This window comes from Dermacentor albipictus, chromosome 1 (genome assembly GCF_038994185.2).
Source record: "Dermacentor albipictus isolate Rhodes 1998 colony chromosome 1, USDA_Dalb.pri_finalv2, whole genome shotgun sequence".
In the NCBI taxonomy this organism is placed as follows: Eukaryota; Metazoa; Arthropoda; class Arachnida; order Ixodida; family Ixodidae; genus Dermacentor; species Dermacentor albipictus.
Window position 1 is genome coordinate 337,490,938 of NC_091821.1, and position 24,831 is coordinate 337,515,768.

Here is a 24,831-nt window from a genome sequence, read left to right on the forward strand (position 1 = left end):
CTTAGGGCTATGCTCGTGCGATGCCGCGTCCAATGGGAGCGCGGTCATCCAACACATGACCGACTTCGGTGTCGCACCATCAGCGCCGGTTCCGTTTTCCGGCCTTGCTCCGCTGGCCCGTTCGTTCACCTGCAACTATTTTTTTCTTTTATTCGTGCGGAGCATTGACATCGAGTGCTGAGTTGTCATATACGAAGTACTTGCCTTTTGGGTGTTTCGACTGTACGCCTTTGTCTTGCAACTACTCACAAGCTGAAGGCCGAGTTTCTTTACCGACTCTTTTGTCAATCTGTGGCGCCCTCAACGACATTATTGTTATCGATACGAAGCGATGTTGGCGCCCTGTGAGGGGCGTTTGCATTGGCCGGGAGATTTGCGACTCGGACCAGTTGATCCGTGTTTATAAAATCTAGATCGTTATTATAATAAAGTCAAATCTCCCTCGCCCTGTTCATCCGTTGCACACCATGGATTCTGCACTCGTGCAGGTAACCAGAGCTTGATGCTTAGTCGAAATAATTCTGCTAATAATTTCGTCTTGGTTATCCTAATCACTTCCTGTGGTTAATTTGCAGTGGCTTGCTATTCTTTGTCCCAATATGTTTAACACTGTTGTGCTCGCGAATAAAGCAAATGCACCAAACGTTTGCCTTCGTCGTTATTTTGGTTCTTGTCCAATGCAGACTCAAGGCGATCAAAACGACAAGATGCAAGAAATTAGCGAGCTGCTTGTTGCGGCCGGTTACTTTCGTGCTCGAATTAAAGGAATATCGTCTTTTGATAAGGTAATAAACTGTTCTTCATTCAAGCGCCCCCGTTGTTATGCTTTTCCAACCGTACTGCCCTTTAGCTACTCATTCACTGCGTGTGCAGATTGTCGGTGGCATGGCATGGGCCATAGAAGTCTGCGCTGTGGACATCGATGTCGACCTTCCGTTTAATGAGAACCTCAGCATCGGTCAAAAGATGTAGGTGAAGCTCCTTTAATAGTTTGGTAACATGATGATTCTCGACTGCTGTCATAGGTACACTTTGTCTTTGACAGATCACTGACCGAGAAGATTGTGCGAGTGCTGCTTCGGATGAAATGTCCGCATAGGATCGAACCCCATCAGATACAGGGCTCGGACTTCGATCATATATTTCCCGTGATTCAAGTGAGTTGTTGCAATGTGATAAACTTGTGTGCTTTTCATTGCTATATGTAGCAGCGAGAGCTGTAGGCACAAGTCGCCGGGAAGATGGGATATGAGGGCTGTTCATATTTCAACCAGCCATCACAGCTAGATTAATCAAGTTAGTGTGCCCGGCCAATCACCAAATATCAACTGCACAAAATTCACCCGTTTGCATTTCAGCATTATGTAGCGATGATCGCGCACACTGCACATCACCTGTCATGCGCACAGGGAAAAACTGAAAAGTATGCAATGTAGAGCAATTAAAAAGTTTCTCACACTGAACGCGTGTGGTACAAAAATACAAACACATTGCTAAGGAATCAGTCATTTAGAGTCTTCATTTTCATTGAAATTGTAGTCCTGGGGCGTACACTGCCAAGCTGTTTATGTTGGGAAAATATAATTGGACATGTATGTTAACCATAGAACTCCCTCTCTTTCTTGCTGTGTTAATTTGAGCTGTGCATATCTAACCCACTTATGTATATGCTGCACTTGTGGTTTGAGACGCATCCTAAGTATGTAAATAGAAAACTAGGGAGTACCATGCACATATTTAATTGAGCGCGTACGACATGCATACCCATATATCATCTTGCCCCGTAAGATTAATTTATCATCGAGTGCATGCTGCACTGGCACATTGCTTTGAATAAACCACTCAGCAACTTGCAACACATTAACCATTGCAAAGCTCCAAAATTTCAGTGCCTTCATCGGTCTGTGAAAAATGTAATGCAAAGCACTATAGTGGTAAAGGATTTCGACCGGTATGTGAGAGGATCCAAGAAAAATGAACTTTTTGCAGCATTAGTGGAATGGGAAAGCACACACACGCACACACTCACGTATATATATATATATATATTGCATTGCCTACCGGCACGAACTCAGGCTGTGACTTAGAGTTCCAAGCTACATGCTCCAGCTTTGAAGGAAATTGGATTTTTTAATGTCACCTGCATGCCATGAGCTTTTGCAGAAGGTACTACACATTTGTGAAAGAAGCCACACAAAATGATGCTGTTAACGACTTTCCTCGTCCTTTGTACACAAGTATGCATTCTTGTAATCTGAAATATGCACATTCTCTTCCTCCATTTCTCTGCCTTTAGTGGCTTGTGAAAAAGGCCATTGAAACAAAGGCAGAAACTGAGGACATTCACCGCGAGTATGCTGTCTACTTGTTCAATAAGACTCATGGCTCTGTCGTAAGTACCTTGCTTCTCCTGCCTGTCGTAATTCGTGGTGGTGGTCTTGGGCTGTAGCAGCAGGCTCAGGTTTGGCCTGGCGATTGAAGCTGGCAAATGCGCCATCTCTCACAATGCCACTGGGGCATGTTGCCACAAGTAGATTATTACTAACTAAAGTAATAAGGGGTCATAATATATTATCGATTTGTTTCAATTTCCATTATTTTTACTCTTTGTCACTAGACACTGCCATGTAGCCATTAATTAACACAAGAGCAGCCAATTCATGTGACATGTTAGAAGAAGAAAAGAAAGAAAAGTGGAATGGAAATTGATACAAAGTGTAGTCTTGGTTACCTTGATTCTTGTGGAATATATTGTGCATGTTCATAGGCGCAGTGTTGCTGTCTCAGAGGTGCTCTTGTTTGAAAAATGCTGCAATGTAGCTTTGTGCTGGTCATACAAGTATGCTTGCTTTGCTTTATTTTGGCCTGTTCATGTTTCTATTTGTGCTGATGGAACATCTGTCTGTAACTGCTAGCCTATATTCCTCCACTGCATCATACCTCCTGCCATCCTGTCTTGGTGTCGGGAAAATCTGCTTGCTTTTACTATTGTTCCACATATTCATGCGAGTCCTAATTTCTTCATTCTTTTTTTTTTCTGCAAGGATACATCTGGCAAGGATACATCTGGCAGGGTGCAGTCTGCAACGGCCTTTTCGAATGCATATGGTATTCTACAGGTAAGTTTGTGCTCTCAGCTGCAGGGTGTCTAATCAGCTGATTGCGCACCTCTGCACGAAAACTTGTTTAAAGAACTTTGCACTCTCCTTTTTCTGTGAAAGCAGTGGTGGATGGCAGTAGTTGTGTTCTTCAAAAAGAAGCCATACTACCTATTTTGTGCACGTTTTCATAACATTTTGTAAAGGTTCTGGGCCATGTTGCACAGCATATCTGATGCAGGGTAATGCAATAATTTGTCCTTGTCACTTACTGTTTTTTGAAATATTGTTTTATAGGAGCGGTACCGCCCGCGGCGTCGCTACCGCCACCATGCTCGGCACACACTGAAGACAGAAGCTGCCCAGGTTCAGGCCACTTTACTTGAGTACGGCTCTGTTGCACACCGAATGAAGGGGCCTGAGGGCGACCAGTCCCAGCAGGTGTGTATGAAAGTGTGTATGAAATATACCATGCCACATTTATTATTTTTTTTTTGGTGACAAGTAGTGCAGTTTTACCACTGCAGGTGGATTACTTGAAAAGGCAGGCATAAATTGTTAAGAAAAAATAGCATTGTTCAGTTAAAGGGGCCCTGAACCACCCCTTGGACTTGATGAAATAACATAGTCCGCGGGTAGCATACGCTGCTGTAAACATCTCAGCCAAGTTTTGCTCTTGCACGTGGTGCATGGAGCTTGCAAGCAGATCTTGAAGTCACCTTTCTCTCAAATGCTCTCTTTTAAGAAGGCCCTGTCCTCACTTTCTTCTAGGCACACTATTTCATAATCCGACGCACTATTTTTTCATTTCCTTAGACGGCTGTTATTGGCCGATAGCTGACATCAAGCTGCGGTCAGGTCGGCTACATGGCATAGATACCACAGGTGCCACGGGGTGCCACCACGAGTCTACTGGCTAAGCGCACTGCGGCTCGCTGAGAACAACCACGTTTGGCTTACATTTAGCACAGCATAGGCACCAAAGGCGGAAGTCATGCCATTTACGTTAACATCCAAAATGAAATTTGAGCTGTGCACCACAGTGACATTGAGAAGGCGGAGCATTGTGGTCATGCCCCACTACGCCATAGCCTTCGCAGTGCAAGGCATTGGAAAAGGAATGGGAGCACTGCAAAGGCTGTGTTTGATTGCCAATAAATCCACTTTTGCTGAATGCATTGAAGTACATTTTGTGACAGAATATTTCTGAAATAGCCTATTTTTACTTCATATGCCTTTCTCCACTTCGATAAAAAGTAGTTCAGGGCCCTTTTAAGTAAACAAAATTTCACTGTATCTTTAATTATTTACATTAAGAGACATGTGGCAATCATGGAATTGAAACAAGGCACTAATGTAGTCGTGTTCATTTAGCTGAAGTCTTAATGATAACACTCGTTGCAAGGTATTCATCCCTAAAGCTCATTACATTACACTTTGTCTGATATTTGCATAATTACGCATCCAGCCTTGCTTGCACATCTAGCCTTGCATTATTTTCTAATTCAAACAAATAATGAGACAGAAAAAAAAAATTAAGATACACTTCAAGCTGATGATTGATATGACCACTTTCTGAAACAGCAATCCGTGTCCACCAAGAGCAAATAAACTCTTGCATGCTTTAAGATGTCAAAGCATGTGTTCTTCATTAGCAAAGGCCAGAACGAATTTTTGACAGCAGTCTTGTTTCTCTTTGATATAGGCAGTCAAAAGGCAGGAGTGAACTTGAGTGAATTTCGGTATGTTTAACGTGTTCATTTATAAAACTCAATCATTATGGTTTTGCAGGAATCTGAGGTGATTCTGAGCAACATGGCTCCTCTTGCTTCTGCAGAGGTGAGTGCTCGTCAAGCATGCAAATGTCTGTAATGTCCCAATATCTTAGTGACCTTAGCAATCTGCTGCTGACCATAAGGTCGTGGGTGCGATTCCTTGTTGTACCCACCATCAGCATAGTGGCTTAGCGGCTGTGATGTTGCGCTGCTAAGCACGAGATTGTGGAATCGAAATCTGGCTGCGGCGGCCACATTTCGATGGTGCCGAAATGCAAAAACGCCCACGTACAGTGCATTGGGGCACATTAAAGAACCCCGAGTGGTAAAATTAATCTGTAGCCTCCCCACTATGGCGTGCCTCATAATCAGATTGTTCTTTTGGCACAAAAAACCCCGGAATTTAATTAAAATTTTTTAATTCGTTGTCATGGCAGTACATTCCTATGGGGGCAGGATGCGAAAATGCCTGTGTACCGCACCTTGGCTGCACATTAACACGTTCACTGGGGCGTGGATCATGGGCAGGTGACAGCAGTTATACCCTCCGTGCGACTATGCCGGGCTCTCTTGCAGTGCGCAAGCAACGCCTTTGATGGAAATCAGCGGAAAGGAAAAATTCTTGTTGCTTTTAATCTGATGTGTAGTGGCACCATCTCTCTGCACCTTGAGAGGCTTTCAAAGGAGCACAACTTCCGGGTGTCTCACCGGTGGGTCACGACACACTAGAAGAATATGACAAGTGACCCACTGCTGGGCATCACGAACATGAAATGAAACTTCAAGAAGTGCTATTGCAGTGAAGGTGTTAAAAGAATTTGTTTTGCTTAAAATTAATTCCGAGTCCACAGCTATAAGCATCTGCATTGCTTTTAGTTGTTAAACCCCATCAATCAATCACCCGTATTTCCAGCATCATTATGAGAAAATTTCATGTAAAAAGTATTTGTTGTTCAATCATCTAATCAGTATAAGGTTAGTTCCTCTCCATCGAAGCTACGTTCTGACACAACAGTCATGTGAAGCATTGCCCATTCGTACAGCTGTTGGATCTCAACATGATGAACATAGATATAATGAATTATCGGATATAAATATAAAGAACCCAAATATTTTCTCACCAGTGTCAGTGTGTAATGAATTCATGCTTATAATGAATATTGGATAGTTACGTTTCTTTAGTTTTCAACAGAGCTGGTGCAATAGAGTCCGTCTTGAGGCATCTAAACATCAATGTCTGGGTGCAGAATAGGCTGACCTGCATAGAGCTTACAGACACAGTTACAGCTACAAAGGGGCAACATTGTTCCAATAAGTGCAGTCAGAGTCACAGCCCATGGAGCACTTGGCATAAAGACCTGATCTTGGTGCACAACACGTCCACTCCTGAAAGGCCACTTGCTCACGTGTGTGCAGGGGCGACTCTCTGCCAAGTCTGTGGGCAACATTGTACAGAAGCAAGCTGCTGAAGCTCGCGAAATTGCTGAAGACTTGGAGCGAAGGGTGAGCTACCCTCCTTTTGGGCTACTTGCATGCAGCGAGGTCACATTACTGTCTGTGGGTTGCCTAATGTTTTTTTTTTGTGCACTGCATTGTGCTTGCAGCCAATGATCCAGATGCCTGGTGTTGCCCGGCATGCAAGGCTGCTCAGCTCTGTGCAAAAGCAGCTAGAAGCCAAAAAAGAACTTTTGCAAAAGGTGGGTGTTTGCTGTTTTCCCTAAGCTCATACGCGCAGTGGATATATTGCGTTGTGCCATCAAAATGTGGAGTATGCTCCTAGAGATGAACAAATTAACTTGGGATATAAGCACTCAGACAGAGCTGCATAAACAAGCTTGTCGGCCATCATAATTGAGCTAACAGGACTTAAAAGAAACGCTCAGTAGTATCTATATCTTTGTTTGTTCTTCAACAGTGCATTGTTTTAAATGCCTAAAACATAAAATTGCATTCCACTTGACCACACGTTTCCTCATAAGCAGACCACAATAATTTACCAGTAGCTTCAGCGAATCCTTCTGTGGAGTCTGTGTGCAAGAAGATGTAAAAAGGACTAAAATTATTGAAAATACTGTGAAATCTGTGTCATCATAATGATTCCATTCTTCGCTGGGTGCGGGTACAGAGTTCAAGAAATTGAAGTTAGGCCTTTGCTTCTTTTGCTCCTAAACAATACCTTCTCATTTAAAAAGTTCAAGCAGTGTTTTTGAGTTGTAATCCACAGGCCTAAATTATTTTTGTGTTTTCACTCTGATGTCCCTTTAAGCTCCATATATTTGTTTAGCATACCTCCTAATTTTAGGCCCACTTGCATTGTGCTGCTAAGGAAGGCATAGCTCATATATGTATGGGATTGATAATATATATGGCAAGTTCTACTAGTTGTTTTGCAGGAGTGACCTTAATGCTTGAGCACACAGTTCGGATCAGGCTAGGATATTGCATATCCAAATCTGCCAGGATCTGTGATAGATTGTGATGAAAGTTGTTGCATGCACAGCTAGCAGCTAGAAACATTACATGCTGAAGACCCTCCGCTTGAACATATGCTTTTGAGCAAGAGATAGCATTTCAGCATGGAGTGAATTGATCTTGGTAACCCGAGGGAAACCTGAACCTGCTCTGAATCCACCAGTGCAAAATATATGCTTCACTGCAGAGCACCGAAACATGTTTCAGTTCAACCAGCGGTAATTATATGTAGCGTTTTTGTATATTGTTTGTGGGCAGGGTCAGGACCAGCTTGAGAAGCTGCGTGAGGAATATGAGCTGCTACAGAAGGAAGACAAAGAGGTGGGTTCCTTTCTGTCTATGTGTGAGCCCATTTACAGTTTCACATGTCTTCTTTCTGCCAGAGATAATGATACTTTGATGCAGGACTTCAAGGGCAAAAAGTTAGAAGAATAAATAAAAGGTACTTCTGAAGAAATGTATCTACCATGTTGATGTCGTAATAACTCAGTGGGCTGTTTACTGGTCAGTGGTAGCTACCACCTTCTCTACAGTTGTGTTCCACATTGCCAACCTTATTGTATTTCACTTGTTATGTGTATGCTCTAACGTACTGTGAGCAGTGAGTTTGTAGCCATCATCAAATTATAGAACGGATATCATTATTTACTTCTCATTATCACTTGTAAGAGACCAGGCCACTTACTCTTTGAGCCAATTCATTACTTGACAGCCAAGTCCGTTACTGAACTGATTTAATTACGATTTGTATATTGAGTTGAATAGCTGACTTGAATAACAAGACGATTGACTGGGTTAATAAAGCATAAAATGTGATAAGGTTATGACTCTACTGTTATGGCTTTGCTGCTGTTTATTTATGATTACTTGCAATATATTAATCTAGTTCCTCAAATTTTCATCAAGTCTGCTGTGCCACAGTACCACATAGGTGATACCATCAGTGTTGCTATTTTTGGCTAACAAAACACATGTTCACTTGTTCATTCAGTAAGTCACAGTTGACTTACTCTTTGATTGGTTTACTGCGTGGTTGATTGATTGATCAACTATTTTTAATTCACGTTTGCGTGCACATTGCTTTGTCCTGCAGGCTGAGGCTCAGCTTGAAGAAGTGCGTGTGGCTGCTAAGCGCATTGCTGAGGGTGTCGGAAGCCAGGAGCCACAGCTGGCGAAATTGTGCACGCTGCTGCGCATAAATGCTGAGTTGGCCGACCAGGAGGCTCGCTTCAGAGCCAGCTGCCGGCAAGAGATGCAGCGGCTACAGGAGCTTGTGGCTTCTCCAGAGCCAGAGCAGGCAGCTGGCAACAGTGCAGAGGACAGCCAAGTCGAGGCCCAGTGTCAGCAGGAAAGAGAGAGACTGCAACGCATGCGACTGCTGCTGGTGAGCAACCCAGAAAAAAAAAGGCCTTTTAGTCTGTAAGTAGTTTGACAAGAGAGGTTCGTTCAGATTCCATGAGAATGTAATGGAGAATACAGGCTCCACATGAGCATTTGTTGATTGCTTGTGGGCTGTACTACACATTCAGTTCTTAGGTTCTGGGTGTTCTAGGTTCACTTTGCGACTATTTCTCTTGTAGCTTGGCTGTTTCATGCTATTGCCATGAAGTTGTACACAATATTACCTGTTTATGTTTTACCAATCTTGTAAAGCTTTGGTGGTGCCACCACTAACAGAGACTGCTATTCACTGAGTGGGCACTCCTGGCTCATGGTGCTCTACAGAATAAACAGTGTTTCTCGTGCTGATTATTGCATAGAAAGTATAATACAGTGAAAGCTCGTTAATTGGCAGCTCATTAATTGTAAATTTTGAATAATTCGAAGTAGCCGTCGCGGTCTGTCCAACAATGTATTGAAAGCAATATGTAACACATCTGCTAATTCACACTGAAATCCGCACCGCCATTGATAATTCAAATTCCTTGCCATCATGGATGGGGAGAGTGCTAGTGCAAGGGAGCACGTTGGCGATGCTGACGTCGCCACACGGGCCGCACAGCTTTGCTTTTTCCATCAGCAGAAAGGACAATAACACCGTCACCACACGCCGTGTTCTTTGTGTGCGAGCGAAAGCGTGCAAGGGTGAGCCAGCAAATGCGGCTCAATCTCACATGCGCGAGCGAGGAAGGCAGGGTGAAACGCATCCTCTCCTGCCGCGCAAGAGGCACAGGGGTGAGGCGAAGGAGGGACTGGGGGACGTTATTCTCCGGCAGCTGCTGCTTACGGTGCGGCCATGCGAGCATCGTATCTTGAAAGCGATCTGCGACGTGGCCAAAGAGCGCACTCACGTGTGCCTCATCTTCAAAGTGTTCTGCGATGTTTGCAGAGTGCGCGCAGTGGCAGCAGCTTCCTATGCGATTTGCTTTCAACGTTTCGTTCACGTTGAAGCGAGAGCTGTACGAACTTTTCCTCACTCCAGCGTTTTTCAGCGAGTTTCCGTGGTCATTGAGCGAGATTTGTTCATGCTTACCTGTGCATGCGTGACATTGTGTTTGTTAATTCATTTAGTAAGTGAATGTTTACAATTTTATACGGCCGATAAAACTACTATCCTTACTTCATATAGCTATCTGCTAATTTGCTATCGCAATTGATGCTTCGATTTTCGGCTAGTCATCGCGATGAACGCACAGATGGAGCAAGAGCCATCTCAACGTCAGGCATGTTGGACCACGTTGGCTGCGTCCGGTTACGTTGGCCATGCCAGTGCTTTGAAGTATCGATGTTGTTCACACCAATGTGATGTAGCGTGTGTGCGCGTGTGCTCACGCCACGTCGGACTTAACTGAGCGATTTTTTTCTCTTGACTTTCATTAGTTCGAATTTTGTATAAATAGAATTTTCATAGCATCCCCATGGAATTCGAATTAACAAGCTTTTACTGTATGCAATGTGTTAAATATGTAAATGTGGCTCTTTTGTTGCCACAATGACCACTTAATAAATAAGGAATAAAGGCCCATAATCGCATCGCACACAAAGCTGCCAATCCAACTGAGCTTTTGCTTGGCCCACTATTTTGTAGCAAAGCCTTTTTCAGTGCTAATGCCATTTCGCACTTTTGGAAATCGTGAGAGGTCAGAGTGATGCTTCACCCCTGGGTGGATCATCGGATGTGACCAGTCACAAACGCGAAAAGAGTGAGAAGGCATTAGTACATTAAAAGGCATCACTACTAAATAGTAGCCTTGCACTTCTCTATTTTCTTTTTTCTGGTCAAAGTGCTTCTAAATAAACAAATAGATATCCTTGCAAAATTATACCTTAAGGTAAGCATTAGAAATCATCTAAATCATATAAATAGCTACATTATAGGTTAGTCTACTTGACTGTGCCCTCAGCTTTACATTGACCGAAATCATGTACTCGTTCAACTGGTTTCGGAGAAGTTATAAGAGTGTAAAAGTAAGAAAAGAAATTGAGGTCTCCTTGCAGTCTTGGTGGGCAACATTCTATTTTGAAGTCGGGTACCTCTGTCCCTTGTCACATGATTACCTTGCGACATAAGGTGTAGATTTTGTGGTGTCTCTGTTGGAAAACTTTTCGAGACAGCTGTATGCGAGTTGGTGACATTTTGAAATCGTCATGTATTCACTGGTTGCAACTAATCGCAAGACATGGTGCAATGCCCATGTTCTTGTTGTAACGAGAAGAAAGGAGGTAACGAGGGGCCTGATCTTTATTAATCATATCACGAGAAGTCAACAAACAAAATACCAAGGACAACATAGGGGAAATTACTTCTGCTTACTGAATGAATTAAATGTATGATAAATTAATGGCAATGAAAGTGGATGAAAAAACAACTTGTCGCAGGTTGGGAATGATCCCACGCCTTCGCATGCATAATGCGAAGAAGTGGGATCATTCCCCACCTGCGGCAAGTTGTTTTTTCATCCACTTTCATTGCCATTAATTTATCATATATTTAATTCATTTAGTAAGCAGAAGTAATTTGCCCTATGTTGTCCTTGGTGTCTTTGTTTGTTGACTTCTCATGATGTGTTCTTGTTTTACGGCACAGTCTACTCTGACTCACACTCATGAAACAACAAAATTATATCATATTAGCATGCAGTTGTTTTACAGAGCTTAATTCTTGCATTTTTCTCAAACCTCCTGCTCTTGTTGCTCTGCTTGGATAGTGTGACATAACCACCGCTCAGTTGGGCCAGTCTTATTTATGACTGTAAAATATATAAGTGTGCTATTTGGAATTTGCAGTACGTTTCACCTCTAAGTGTTGGGCACCTTGGTGCCTTGCATGATTTTTCTTTGGTTGAAGGTCAAGAAAGCAGCGCTTTAGAAATTGTTTCTCTTGCCTGGATGTGCAGGCTAAGAAGAACAGGGAGATTGCAGCCATTCAAAGGAAGATTGATGAAGTGCCATCCCGTGCAGAGTTGAATCAGTATCAACGTCGTTTCGTTGAACTGTACGGCCAAGGTGAGTGTATGGGATGTCACTGAGGTCTTGCAAGGATTTACATTGAGATCCTGGCTAGTGATTTATAGTAGCCATACTGCCGAACATTAAGGAATTACATTAACAGGCAGACACACTAGCAAGAATTCATTTAAGAGGCTCGCATGAATAACATTCACTAAAAGTTCAGATATACTAAGTACAGTACCTCGATATAAGTGCTTCGATATAACAAAGTATTTAACTTTGCATAACCTTTTGTTCATAGGACACCATGCATTTAGAATCTCAAGATAACGAAGTGTGTTTGTATGCCAATTCAATATAACGAAATTTCACTGCGGCCGCAAAGGTATGCCGAGGCAATAAATGGAAACTTACGCGGACGCAGATGGTCAAATGATTGAATTACAAGATGTTGTTGGCAAATGCACCTCTCAAATCGCGTGCCGCATGACAAGAGCAACCGCCGAACTGAAGCCCCATCATGTTCTGTATGAAGTTCAAGTACAATAAGATCCAATCTTGCCCTGCACACTGCTTGCTATAGGTGGGAGTGAAAGTGTGCGAGGGTGAGAAAAAGAGGATGGTGGCTTCACGAGTGCCGCCTTCCTGCGTGGGCAAGGGGAAAGAGAGGCAGGGGAGTGAGTTGTGGTAACACGTTCAAGCGCGCAAGAGGGGGCGCGGAGTGGGGGTGGGGTAAGTTGGCGCGCATCTCAGTTATGGTTGCACATGGCTGTAAGCGTGGCTGAGCGCATATGCAGCTGCGCACCCTGCTTTAGAGGTAATCTGCCGTGTATGCAAAGAGCGGGCATGCCAAAAGGGCGTGGAACCATGTAAGCTGTCTTACCGCGCGTTTGGTATTGGAGGTTGAGCAATCTCGAGGTTTGGTGACCCGTTGGAGCGAGAGGCTGACAAAGCATTCACTTCCAGTGCCGGTGCTTTTCCTGATAACGTCAACCCAGTGTGAGCGACGCTATCAGCCGTAGGGTGCATTGTGCACGTGAAAGCATGGCTGGCTTCACTTAATTCGTACTGCTGAGAAGATACAAAGAGGTTAAAGAAAAACTGCTGGAGTGGAAACTATGTCCAAAGGTGAAGCCACACAGGAGGGGCACGATACAACCATAAATAAACGATAAAAATGATGAAAAAGCGTTTTTTGCACACTTCCCACAAGTTAATAAACCTCCTTGGTTAATCATGACTTATTTTACCAGACAGATACTTATCTACGTGTATCTCTGTATTACTGGTTTTAGAGTGAAATCTGAATATCTTGGCTTACTGTATTGGGGAGAATGTCATCAGTATTCAGACGAAATTACTATTTTCGTTGGGAACATCCAGCTTTTATTTTCTAATTTGTCTGGCATTACAATAACAGAGCCAAATCACTTCATCTGTAAGCGGACACCACCCGTCAAGGCTCTATTTCAGGTGTAGGAGGGGCAAGAATTGGCTTCACCTTTTCTGGTAAGAAGCTATGGGAGCGTCCAGTCCAGCAGCTTTTCTTTAACCTCCTTGCGAAGATATCGTCAGCATATGTGGCATGAAACAATATCATTTGTCGCCGATTCCCAAATTTATCAAGATGAATTGCTTTCTCATTCAAATTTGCTTTTTTGATTACCCAATATTTCGGAAAATGATGTGGCTCCATTCTGTGTAAGAAAAATGTATCGGCGGCTGTAGTTATTTGCAGAAAAGTTTGAATTTCAAGTCAACAAAATTTTGGTATAACGAAGCAAATTGCCGATTTTACCGACTTCGTTATATAGAGGTTTAACTGTGTTACTTGCCTTCAGATTCGGCTTCACGGCATTGCATAGTGTGCTGCTGTGAAGCCAAATTCTGCAGGCAAAGTTTGCATTCAAGTGGGCTTCTCATTGCTGTGAAGTTGTACTGCACTGCAGGAGCAGTGTTAATTCAACATATGAAACGAAAATTTTCTGGAGATTTGCATTGCACTGAAAGCTCTGCTAAGTTGCCTTTCAAAAAGTTTGAATGTTGTAGGCAATAATTTTGATAGGTTATACTCTCACATCAAAAAAAAAAAAGGAAAAGTTAGGGTTTTGTCTGAGGTAATGGGGTTATAAGATCCTTATCATTATTATGAAACTTTCTACATTTGACAGCAGCGCTGGAATGCCCAGCCTAGTGATCAGAGGAAGTGAAAATGCAAAGACACAGCTTACATTTGTAATTATACTTCAGATCGCTTACCCTAAGGCAAGGGTGGATTATACTTCAGATTGCTTACCATAAAGCAAAGGTGCCCAATATATGCAAATGGTAATTAAGCTGTGGTAACCATGGTACAGTGATTCGGCAGGGTTGCACTTAACCATGCCAGCATGAACATGCCCAGTATTGGGCTTCAGGCTGGGCAAATCTCAGTAGGTAACACTCAGGCTAGCGATGAAGCACAGGTGCACCTTTTCACATTTTGAATGTCGTTTCATTTCCTCCACAGCCTTAGCAGCTGGTCTCAGTGAAAGTGGTGTGATTATTGAAGAAAGTCGAAGAACCATCTGGCTCATGCTGTGTGTTTAGATACAATGGTAGGCCGTACATGCGAAAATATATCAGTGCTTCAAAATTATAGAAATTTGGCCTATGATAGTAATTTGGCCTAAGAGTCTTGAACCTTAGATGGTGTTAACAGAGGAAGATATATTGAGCAGATAAGTACCAGACGCTGTTTTTCATGCTTTATCATAATGTTATCCCTTTATTACGATCTTTATAGCTGCTAATAACTTGTGCATTTGGTTTTCTGATTTCTGTCTGGTGTATATGATCATCTTCATTAATCTTCCTTCCACGCATGTATTTTTGTCCATCACTCGCACCTCTTTGTAATGCCAAACGGCCCTGAGAGTAAATAAACGAAATGAAGTAAAATGATAGACTGAAACATAAACGCCGAGTCAGAAATGTATTGAGCACATTACATGGCACATATTGAACAGGAACTGAACTGTTTTCTATCTTCACTCCCTGACAGTGGCAGCTACGCACCGAGAAACAAAGCAGTTCTTCACACTCTACAACACCTTGGATGACATTCGCATGTACTTAGACAAAGAGGTATGTGTTGGGGCTTGGGCCTTGGGTAATTCATTACAAAATTTCTGGTAATGCAAAAAATGAACGAAGACAGGCAAAGCATACCAACACAGTGCTGTTTATCACTTGCTTTTGTTCAATTTTGATCTATTAGTATATCTATTAATCAAAAGGTACACACTCAACATGTCTGTCTACGTCGCAGGCAGCTTGTTGCTTAGTGCTGCCAAACTTGTTTAAAAACATTTGTTAATGCTGCTTCCTAATATTATACATCCATGTATGATATACATTGCGTAGCAGTATTTGTTTCTCTAGTGCCACATTTATGCTTGCTAAAAATTAAATCTGTCACTGTTTTTCTGAAAAATAACTATGCCTCAATTTGGCGTAGCTGAACCTATACATGGAGTTTGCCTATATGGTAATTAAGTTTGCCGGTTCACGGCATCCATAGTGTGTAGAATAACCCTCATCGTGTTTGGCTACAGTTTAAGCATTGTCTCATATTCAGAGTTGGACTTACACGCATAAATTCATGGTATTTGGTTTAGAGACATTGGTGAGTAGCACAGTTAGCTATTTATTGATACCTTTGTATTGTCTGCTGCTGTTTCAGATTGGCCTACTTAACTCAGTGCTGGAAAACTTCACAGAGTAAGTTTAGTATGCAGTAAGCTTGCACATTGTTCAAATATCAGCTAAAGATATGGATTAACGTTAATCACGTTAATCCATACGAATCTGCAGCTCTCAGTGTACACTTGTCAACTTATTTTGGCCTTGAATATTGTCTCTACACCTCTGCTTGCAAGTGTCAACAATGCTATATGGACATATGCAGTCTATCCTCTGGTTTGTTCTGAAAAATTTATCGCTCAGTACAGTCTGATTAGGCAAGATTCCTTCACTATAGAATTGGTGATAACATTCAGGAATATTCCAATACATGTAGGCATGTCTTGTGCTAAGCAGTAACCTTGTGAGAACAAAACACTGAAATGAAAGACATCGGGCATTTTTAGAAATAATCATTTTGCTTTGTGATTTGACATTGTTAATAAGACTGATAAGAACAAAAGAGAAGAAATTTCAACTTTCTGTTGTTTATTCATTATGTCAACTCGTGACGAACTTAAGGCATCACTGGTTGAGAAAAACTGGAGGATTCTATTGGTGTTGATGAGGCTGTATTGGCACTAAAGGGGCCCTCAGTTAACGAAATAAAGCTTAGTTGCATTTTAAACAACCTTTGTCATGCTGCAGGTTGCTCTGAAATGACAATCGAAGATGTCTTTAGTGAACTAATGGCATTTCTACTGATGACATATTGTTAAGGCATTGTGTATATTTTACCCATGCTATACGTAAAAAAGGATTGGTTAGTGTAGCCACAATACCAATGTTGCATAATATCAGGGAAACTGTATGGTAATAAAGCAAGGGAAGGGAGTGACAGTGTGTGCATAGAGCTATCTCACAACTAGCATAACGTTTATCGAAGGCAGTGATGTTTCAGTGGCGCTTGTCCCTGCAAAGAGTGAGTGTATTCTTTGTGCTTGCAGAGCCATGTCAAACCCTGCAGCGAAAGACCAGTTCCTGGCACAGTTTGAGCAGATTGTTGAAGGCGTGAAGCAGAACCGGCTAAAGGTATGTCCTAGTTACTGGGCCTCCTCAATTTTTTGAGTTCTGACAGTCTGCTGCCAGCTAGTTCCGGTCCTCATAGGAAGCCACATGGGCTGGGATCCATAGACAGCCCAAAGCTACCCCAAGTTTGCAAAATGAAACGCCAGGACAGCTGGCCTTTCTGCTGGACAGCTGACTGGAGTGCGCTTAGCGTAGCCAGCCCATTTATGTGTTTCCAGCTGGCAAATATGTAGTTGCATTCATGAATATGATCACTTTTGCTAGATTTCACACTAGTCGACAAAGGACACACACTGGGCACGTCACTTTGCACAGTGCAACAAACGGCCTTTGACGCCTCTGATGCCAGGACTCAAAATCGCATGTAAGGGATCACGAGAGTGATCGCTCAAAGGTACCTCCTTGCAGTGATCCTGTTAGCTACTGGTGACATTGATGAGTTGGCGTTTTGTTGTCATTTGACAAAACATGAAAAAGCAGGATATTGGATACATCTTATACGCATAAAACTTCGGGCCGACATGCTTGAATTTGATTTCAGAGAGTTTGTTTCAGCTAATGGTGCTTCTCTTCTGCCCCTGTGCTGAAGGAGCTGAGGCTGCGGTTAGCATATGAGAACGTACGCCACCTGTGACCAGCACAAAAAGTGTCATATGAAAAATAGTATTGGTGGATCACGAGAGTAGTGAGCTAGTACGTGTGGCCATTACTCAACCAGTGCATTCCTTTAACATCAACGGCCTGTAGTTAAAACACATCGTTTTCGAGCTGCCACCCAAGCATACGACGGAGAGACGGAGCGAACACGGGCTAGCTGCAACACCTTTGCTAACTGCAGAAAAAGGAAATATTTGCGCATACACGTGAGAGATGTGAAAAGGGATACCACTAGAGAAAGATGAGCTGAAAGGCACTGTAATGTGTGGGAAAGAGCGTTTACAACTTTACAGACTACAACTTGCGTGGAACACGATGCAGATAGCATGCACAAATGATCGGGAGCACGGAGCGCTGTTTGCGGCTGGGAAAAAGCCGTCATGACACACACACACAATCAAAAAAAAGCTTCAACTAGTTCACCGCTGCTCATATGGCATCGTCTCGCAAAGTGGTATGGTGTGTTAGAACCTTAGAAAGGTAATGCTAGAAGTAATGCAATCCGAAGGTGACTAGCCAGCTTGCTGAGCGAGGTAAGAGTCCTCAAGCGCCCACGTTACAATCCGTCAAGTCCCTACAAAGATGGAGGTGAGAGCTCATCGCCTTTTCTTTTCATCTGCTGGCCAGAGAACTTCCAGAGAGAAGCCAGACCAAAATCATCCTGGCTGGTTCTGGCAGCCTGCGGGTAGCCAGAACTGTCCAGCCCGAGTAAAATGACCGTGCAGCGGAAGTGCGTCGCGCGGTGGGCGGTAAAATTTGAGAAAAGTGAAGGCACTCTGGCTGACTCCGGCAGGCGGTGGGCAGCCAGAAGTGGAAAATCAAAGAGGCCCACTGTTATCTCAACTCTGCCCACTATGCTATACTATCGTAGACACCAGAAATACAAACGAGTTAGGGCAAGCTGTATTACAATTGTTCTATTTCTGTTTTCACCAATACCTGTAATATTGGCATGATTTCAGCCTGTACACTTAGTGTGAAGCCGTATGTCGTCTCTGGCACCTAAATATGTGGCAGTTCGAGATCATGCTCTTTATAGTTATTAATTGTGAAAGGTGTTCTACCTTGTGATTTCTTCGCATCTCATTTGCCCATATGGTACATTTACCAAAATAGTGGTCACAGGCTTATACACTTGGCTGGTATTTGCTTGGTCACCCTGGGTAAGATTAGTTTTCCACCTTGCTGATTTTACCATTATAGTGTTAATGAGCCATTTGCTGCAGTTGTAGTGTGTGTGATCTGGGGGAGAGCTGTGTGTTTAGTAAACCTTGGAAAATGATGAATGCATTCAAAATTAACAATGAACAATTTGGGCAATTTTGACTTATTCGTTAAGGGTACCAGGTGCACAATAACTTAGCATGTGCCATTATTGGCGTTAAGATTGTTTCTCTTGCGGGCCTCTACAAACAAGTTGGTGTTGGGGTACACCTATTCAGGCATAAGTAAGCGTCCCATCCACAATGTTCCTGTTGCTGTCACAGGTGGAGAAGAAAAGACAGGAGGCCAAGATGTCACGTGACAGACTACATGATAGCCTCCTCGAGTTGGTGGACAAGCAGAGGCTCTACTTCCGCACAGTCAAAGAATTCAAGGAGGTACACCGAATTCACTGCGTTGCTCACTTGTGTTGCTTTTGTGTTGTACTTTTCTGCGACTGCTGTTGTTGGCTCGTAACATGCTAGGGTACTTTCAGAGTTGGCTGTGGCAATGTCTGTCACAATATGTTCTGTAGTTTTGTTTAAAATATGGTCATGCTTATTAAATGGAATTCAGATAGTTACTTGAATGCCAACTGCATGGAAGCTGTGTAGGGCTTTCACAGAAAAGATTCATTCAAAGTACCATGACTTGCACAGTGAATGTGTGTTATGAAGCTTTGAGTTGTTATAATTTCTTTGTTCACTTTTTCTCTTGTATAGGAATGCCGGAAGAATGAAGTCCTCGTTGGGAAACTGAAAGAATCGTCAGGGAAGCAGCGATGATGGTTTATACCTTCCTTGAGCTTGCTGCGATGTCTGCAAGAATGTCGCACATTCCATAGGCCCTTTTTTTCTTTTCTTGCATCTTCTAGGTATAATAAAGGATGATATATGTATACAGCATAAATATGCATGTAGCTGAATCTATGTGTACCTTACACGTAGATGCAAAATGTGTATGCATGTGTATATAGCAGGCTGATGCATTCGTGTTACACCTGGTGTTAGCTAATGGTTACAAAATAGTTAACCGGTTTTGAGACCTAGTACCATCGCAGCAAAAAGCAGTAGCCAATTGATATACTAAAAGGCATGTGCAGACAGCCAGATACCTTTGTGAAAGTCTGTTCTCTGATAAAAAAATTTTGTAGATCTGTGCTGTCAGAACTGGTGGGTGCAAATCTTTTTGACAGCTTCCATCACACTCTCAGTACTGGGATGCTTTCGGTGTCGTGGTGCAGGTAAAACTGCGAGTACAGGTGCATGTACTATATGAAACGTAATGCTAGACATTTAACACATCTACACCCCTTGTAGAGACATGATCAATTGCACCTCCCAATCAAGGTAATGCTAAATGTTCTTTGGGGTCGCACTGAAATATATCAATACCTTTCAGGAGATACAAACCAGACGCAAGTATGCTTTCTCTAAAAACTCTTGCATGCTAATATCAAATCTGTTCTTCATGCCTCAGCAGTTTGAGAGACCGGCTGCTATGTCTGATGAGTGAGACACTGACACGAAACCTAGGGAAGAAGCTAGGGCCATCTGCTCGGCCTGTGATGCAATAATGTTATATTAGGACGCACCCATTGCATTGACTGCACTGCCTCTAGAATAGGCCCGCATTACAAACCATATTGAAACCCTTGCATGGACATACATTGTGCATTGTTGTCAGGATCAGCCTACCAAGTCGCCACCTTCGATGACAGCCTCCAAGTGGGGTGCTGTTTACTTCGCAAGAAACCCAGCCAAGTCAAACCTCATGGAGGTAGGCAAAGGAAGCTTTGCTTTAATATACTTGTGTTGTGGTAGATCTGTGGAAACATTCAAAGATTGGGACACTAGAGGTCTGTGGGAATGCTTGGGGATCACGACACTAGAGTAAAATTAAAATAAGAAGGCCATGGTTTTAAAACGGTTACCTTCTGGCTGCAGCAGTGGATCGAGTGTATAAGTGTTCGAGTTGAAAGCTGCAATGCTGCATTCATCATTTCTTCTTCATTAAATAGTTGGCTAATGCTATTATCCAGAAAGCTAGATAATAATATTAGTTCACACTCCTAGTTCATCACTGAGGCTTTCAGTGAACAGAGTTAGGCCGAAATAGCTTTGCATTATTATAATGTTCACATTTAAATTATGCTTTCAGTTTTAAAAGATAAGTGAAGTGTTCTATATATATATATATATATATATATATATATATATATATATATATATATATATATATATATATATATATATATATATATATATATATATATATGTATATAAATTCTGCTGGTCTATCAGACTCGGAGTTCCTCTTCTCTCCTGCAGCAGAGAATTCACATTCGCAATTGGCATTCACAACTGAAAGTAGGTTCACATTTTCGACAGATCATTTCACATCAGTGGAACTTCCGGAGTGCATTGTATTTTGCCAGTTGTATGTGACAGCTACCACCGTGATCCAGCTTGGAGTACTATTTCTACTGGTAGGTTTGTACTTGCAAAATCCTGTTGTGCCTCTAGTGTTTGTCCCCGGATTTCCTCTAACACTAAGGGAATTTTCACATGTTAAAATGACCGAGTGATCAGTTTACGAAATGGTGTGTTTAGTAACCTATAAGTAAGGTTCTCAGTTCTTGGAATTTATTTTTGAGCAGATTCGAAGGGTGTTTTTTTGAGTTTATTCTTTTATGTTGACCTTCTTTTGGTGTGTTTGAATTTAACATAAAATTACATGCCTCAAGTTTAGTTTTTTGCATTTTATTTATTCCAAAATACAAAAAGACACTGTTAATAGTAAAGAAGCTGCATTGAGCAACACCTGCCAGAAATATTGTCACTGGTTACAAGTTATAATATATCATCATCAGCCTATTTATGTCCACTGCAGGATGAAGGCCCTGCTATCTCCAATTACCCCTGTCCTGCGCCAACCGATTCCAACTAGCGCCCGCGAATTTCCTCATTTGTCTTCTGCCGTCGTCGACTGCGTTTCCCTTCTCTTGGTACCCATTCTGTCACCCTAATGGTCCAATGGTTATATAATATGCGCATTACATGACCTGCCCAGCGCCATTTTTTTCTCTTGACGGCTATTAGAATATCGTCTATAGGCCTTTGCTCTCTGATCCAAACCGCTCTCTTTCTGTCTCTTAAAGTTATGCCTAGCATTGTTCGTTCCATTGCTCTTTGTGCGGTCCTTAGCTTGTTCTTAAATTTCTTTGTCAGTCTCCAAGTCTGTGCCCCATATGTCAACACCGGTAAAATGCACTGATTGTATACTTTCCTTTTCAATGATAACGGTAAGCTTCTAGTCAGGAGCTCACAGATGTCTGCCACATATGATCCAACCCATTTTTATTCTGTGAATTTCCTTCTCACAGTCGGGGTTTCCTGTGATTAGTTGACCTAGGTGTACTCCTTCACAGATTCTAGAGGCTGACTTGCGATCCTGAACTCTTGTTCCTTTGCCCGGTTATTTATCATTATCTTTGTCTTCTGCATATTAATCTTCAGCCTCAGTCTTACACTCTCCCTGTTAAGGTTGTCAATCATTTGTTGGAACTCATCCGCAGTGTTGCTGAATAGAACAATGTCGTCGGCAAACCTAAGGTTGCTCAGGTATTCGCCATCGATTTTTACTCCTAAACCTTCCCAGTTTAATAGCTTGAATACTTCTAAGCACGCAGTGAATAGCATAGGAGAGATTGTGTCTCCTTTTCTGACCCCCTTTCTGACCCCCTTTCTTTATATACAAGCATACTTTCCCATGTTTGCACCAGGAACTTTGGCACACTTGTTCTTGTTCACGACACCGAATATAGCGAATGTGGCTTCGACATTCACCTTTGGTACTGGAAATGCTAGGAGATGCAGTACACAACATGAAAGGAGAGGCCAGTCGTTGGCATGCGTGCGTCAGAACACCATTGGCTCAACAGTTCCTTTCACATCATAAGCCCCATACTGCAAAAAGTATGCTGTAAGGTGAGGGTATCATTGTTATCTGCCACAACTAGGGCAAAAAGTGTTAAGTAAGGTCTCGGATGTCTAGGTCAAATCAGTTTTTATGTTGGGGTTCATAACTTGCACCCAGTACCAGAATTAATCGCTATTATACTGCAGTTTACTGGCAGTGTTCCTTTCCACAGTACGGTTCCACTTCTCGACCACTATGTAGAAGTACTTCCCCCAAAAAAACCAGCTACGTCACATTGCTTTTCCGCAACAATGTCAAGCATGCAATAGACTTCCTCGCTGAAGTTCACTAGCGTGTGTTACGCCGCCGCATGGGAGAGAGTAGCGTGGTGAGTAGCGCTTTATCTGTACACTCCTTCCCCATCTACTTGCACTAAAAAAAAAACATACATTTCCTTAGCAAGGAAGCTTGTTTTGATTGTCTTTGTATCTCCATTCCAGTTTGTTATGCTATGGTATATGGCTTTTTTCTGAAGACGCGCATCGCAAAGTTCGAGAAGCAAAAGCTATCCATGAAAATTTCAAGGCTACAAGCCCTCAGACAGACAGATTTTGCTGGGGTGCTCAACAAGGAATGCTGAGGCATTAAAAAAAAAAGAGGGGGGGAGATTGTTATAGTACTCCCGCCCAGCAAGATACTGTGTTAAATTATGGAATATTAACGAACCATACTAAACAGTACACGTAAAATTACGTTTTTGTATAAATGAACTTCTCGCTAGCAGTTATAATTATAATAATTAGTGCGGCAAACTGGACTCAATTCGGAGCTAGACACGTGTCCGCCTGTGCGTGCGTTGCGCAAGTGACGGGCTGCCATTTGAGTGAAGAAGCGACCAATAGTTTCATCTCCGAAGCCACGCAGTTTTTCAAATCACGCACTCTGGTATGTTTCTTTCACAAATCAGTTGTCCATTGACAAAGAAGCTTAGTGCTATGACAGAAAAGAAAAGAGAACACCAAATACAATAGCTGTTCGCTAAATAGCGCTTGTCCCGCCGTTTTTACACCTTCTCTCTCAAACTTGTGCAGTCCAAACGATATTTCTCCGACGATTTCAATTTTATTTTTATTCATCGTACACGACAAAGGTATTTCGGCCGCGTTCTAGTCAATAAGCAATCACGAACTCGTTGCATTATGCAAGGTCGTCCTGCGTATGAACCACGCGTTGGTGTACCCACGACCTGTACCACGGCAGGCCACGTTGCGCCGTGGTTGTGCGAGCACGCGCCGTCATTGTGTGCGGGATTCGGCTTTGCCGTCTGGCAACATTCTAGCATCCCTCAGTTCCTTCGCGGCGCTCAAGCAAGATGGGGCGTTGATCGCGAAAACATATCTCACAGTGGTTTGCGTCGTTTCCGCGTGTACACTCACAGCTGCGTGATATGAGCACACGCAGCGGCCCGTGGCAACTGACAGTGGTGATCTTGGATAGCCGACTGCGTCCGAGGAAGGCGAGGACTCTGGTGGTAGAGGAGAGCGGACAACGTCAGTAGTGAGTATGCGAAAGCTATCTCCGTTCACGTGCTTCGCGGCACGCTGGATCGAGTACGCGCGGAGCAGAAATGAAGGAAGCGGCGCGCGAGCCTATCATCGCGCGATTGACTTCTCACTTCCGCGAAATTTGAATACTCCATTGTTAAATCACACGTTACGAAGTTCTAGCGTTTGTGCCGCATCCGTTCCCATGCCGCTGCGCACGTGTTGGTATAGTTTCTGCGTTGGTTTCAGCCATTGATTGACTTTTTTTTCTCTCCTTTATTTCCTCCCTCATCCTATCCGCGTGACTCTGCATTGGTTCATCACATTTGCCACTGTCAGTTCACTGCGCTTACTGTACAGTTTTTTTTTTCTTTCTCGTTACTGGCCGTTGAGCTGCTATTCCGCGATCCACTTGTCGCGTCTGAAAGTGATCGATGTCTGTTTGATCACCGATCAGCCGATGTTCTCACCTCGTTAACAATCGCAATACCGCTGCACTCGTGTCCGCATCGGCGTTTACATATGCTGTGCCAATAGAAATTGCCGAACGTTAGCAGTAAAGTGTACCTAGCTTCACCTCCTATTGATTTGTTTCTTGTTCACTTGTTACTCTGATATTGCGAGAAGACTGCGTTTAACTGAAACGCCTTCACGAGGCTCGCACGATTTCTTCTTTTAGGTTTTCGCGAGATCCGTAATTATGCCGGTAAAAAAGATGAAAAAAAAAACAAAACGCGACGTTTCTTCTTTCTTTCTTGGGGGGGGGGGGGGGGGCTGAGCTATGCTCCACGTTTTCGTATTGTTCGATGCCCCTCAACATTCTAACAGGCCAATCGTATAGTGCTTCATTCAATGCTGTAGCAGATGTAGCTTCTGCGCCTGCTCTGTAAGGCGTGATAAGTATATCGCGAAACCAGGGTCACCTTAACCAGAGCGCTTCTATGACGTGCCTGAGAAGTAGCAGCAAGTAGTAGGGTCATTCCGCCTTGCGGCAGGCTAACGTTTGCACTTTACGCT

General features: G+C 42.9%; 2 protein-coding genes across 3 annotated transcripts in view; both read left to right on the forward strand.

The window, feature by feature from the left end:
• The first annotated feature begins 126 nt into the window (after positions 1 to 126).
• On the forward strand, positions 127 to 19,258 carry fidipidine (coiled-coil domain-containing protein 93). 2 transcript variants are annotated; one of them, XM_065427372.2, is made up of 18 exons: positions 127 to 488; positions 684 to 785; positions 874 to 968; positions 1,046 to 1,157; positions 2,297 to 2,392; positions 3,045 to 3,119; positions 3,396 to 3,539; positions 4,890 to 4,937; positions 6,290 to 6,376; positions 6,478 to 6,570; positions 7,604 to 7,666; positions 8,439 to 8,729; positions 11,683 to 11,791; positions 14,781 to 14,863; positions 15,462 to 15,499; positions 16,408 to 16,492; positions 18,634 to 18,747; positions 19,072 to 19,258. In XM_065427372.2, the coding sequence occupies exons 1-18, from the start codon at positions 468 to 470 to the stop codon at positions 19,132 to 19,134; spliced, it is 1,719 nt and encodes a 572-aa protein (XP_065283444.1). In that variant the 5' UTR covers positions 127 to 467; the 3' UTR covers positions 19,135 to 19,258. The 2 variants fall into 2 exon arrangements, with proteins under 2 accessions (XP_065283444.1, XP_065283521.1); XM_065427449.2 differs by having other exon boundaries at positions 3,060 to 3,119.
• A 4,304-nt stretch (positions 19,259 to 23,562) lies between these two features.
• The window catches only part of LOC135898607 (choline/ethanolamine transporter flvcr2b-like), an 88,241-nt gene continuing 86,972 nt past the window's right edge, over positions 23,563 to 24,831 (forward strand). Inside the window, exon 1 of the mRNA XM_065427774.1 lies at positions 23,563 to 23,827. The gene's annotated coding sequence lies outside the window, so the exon portion shown is untranslated. The remainder of the gene's footprint in view (positions 23,828 to 24,831) is intronic.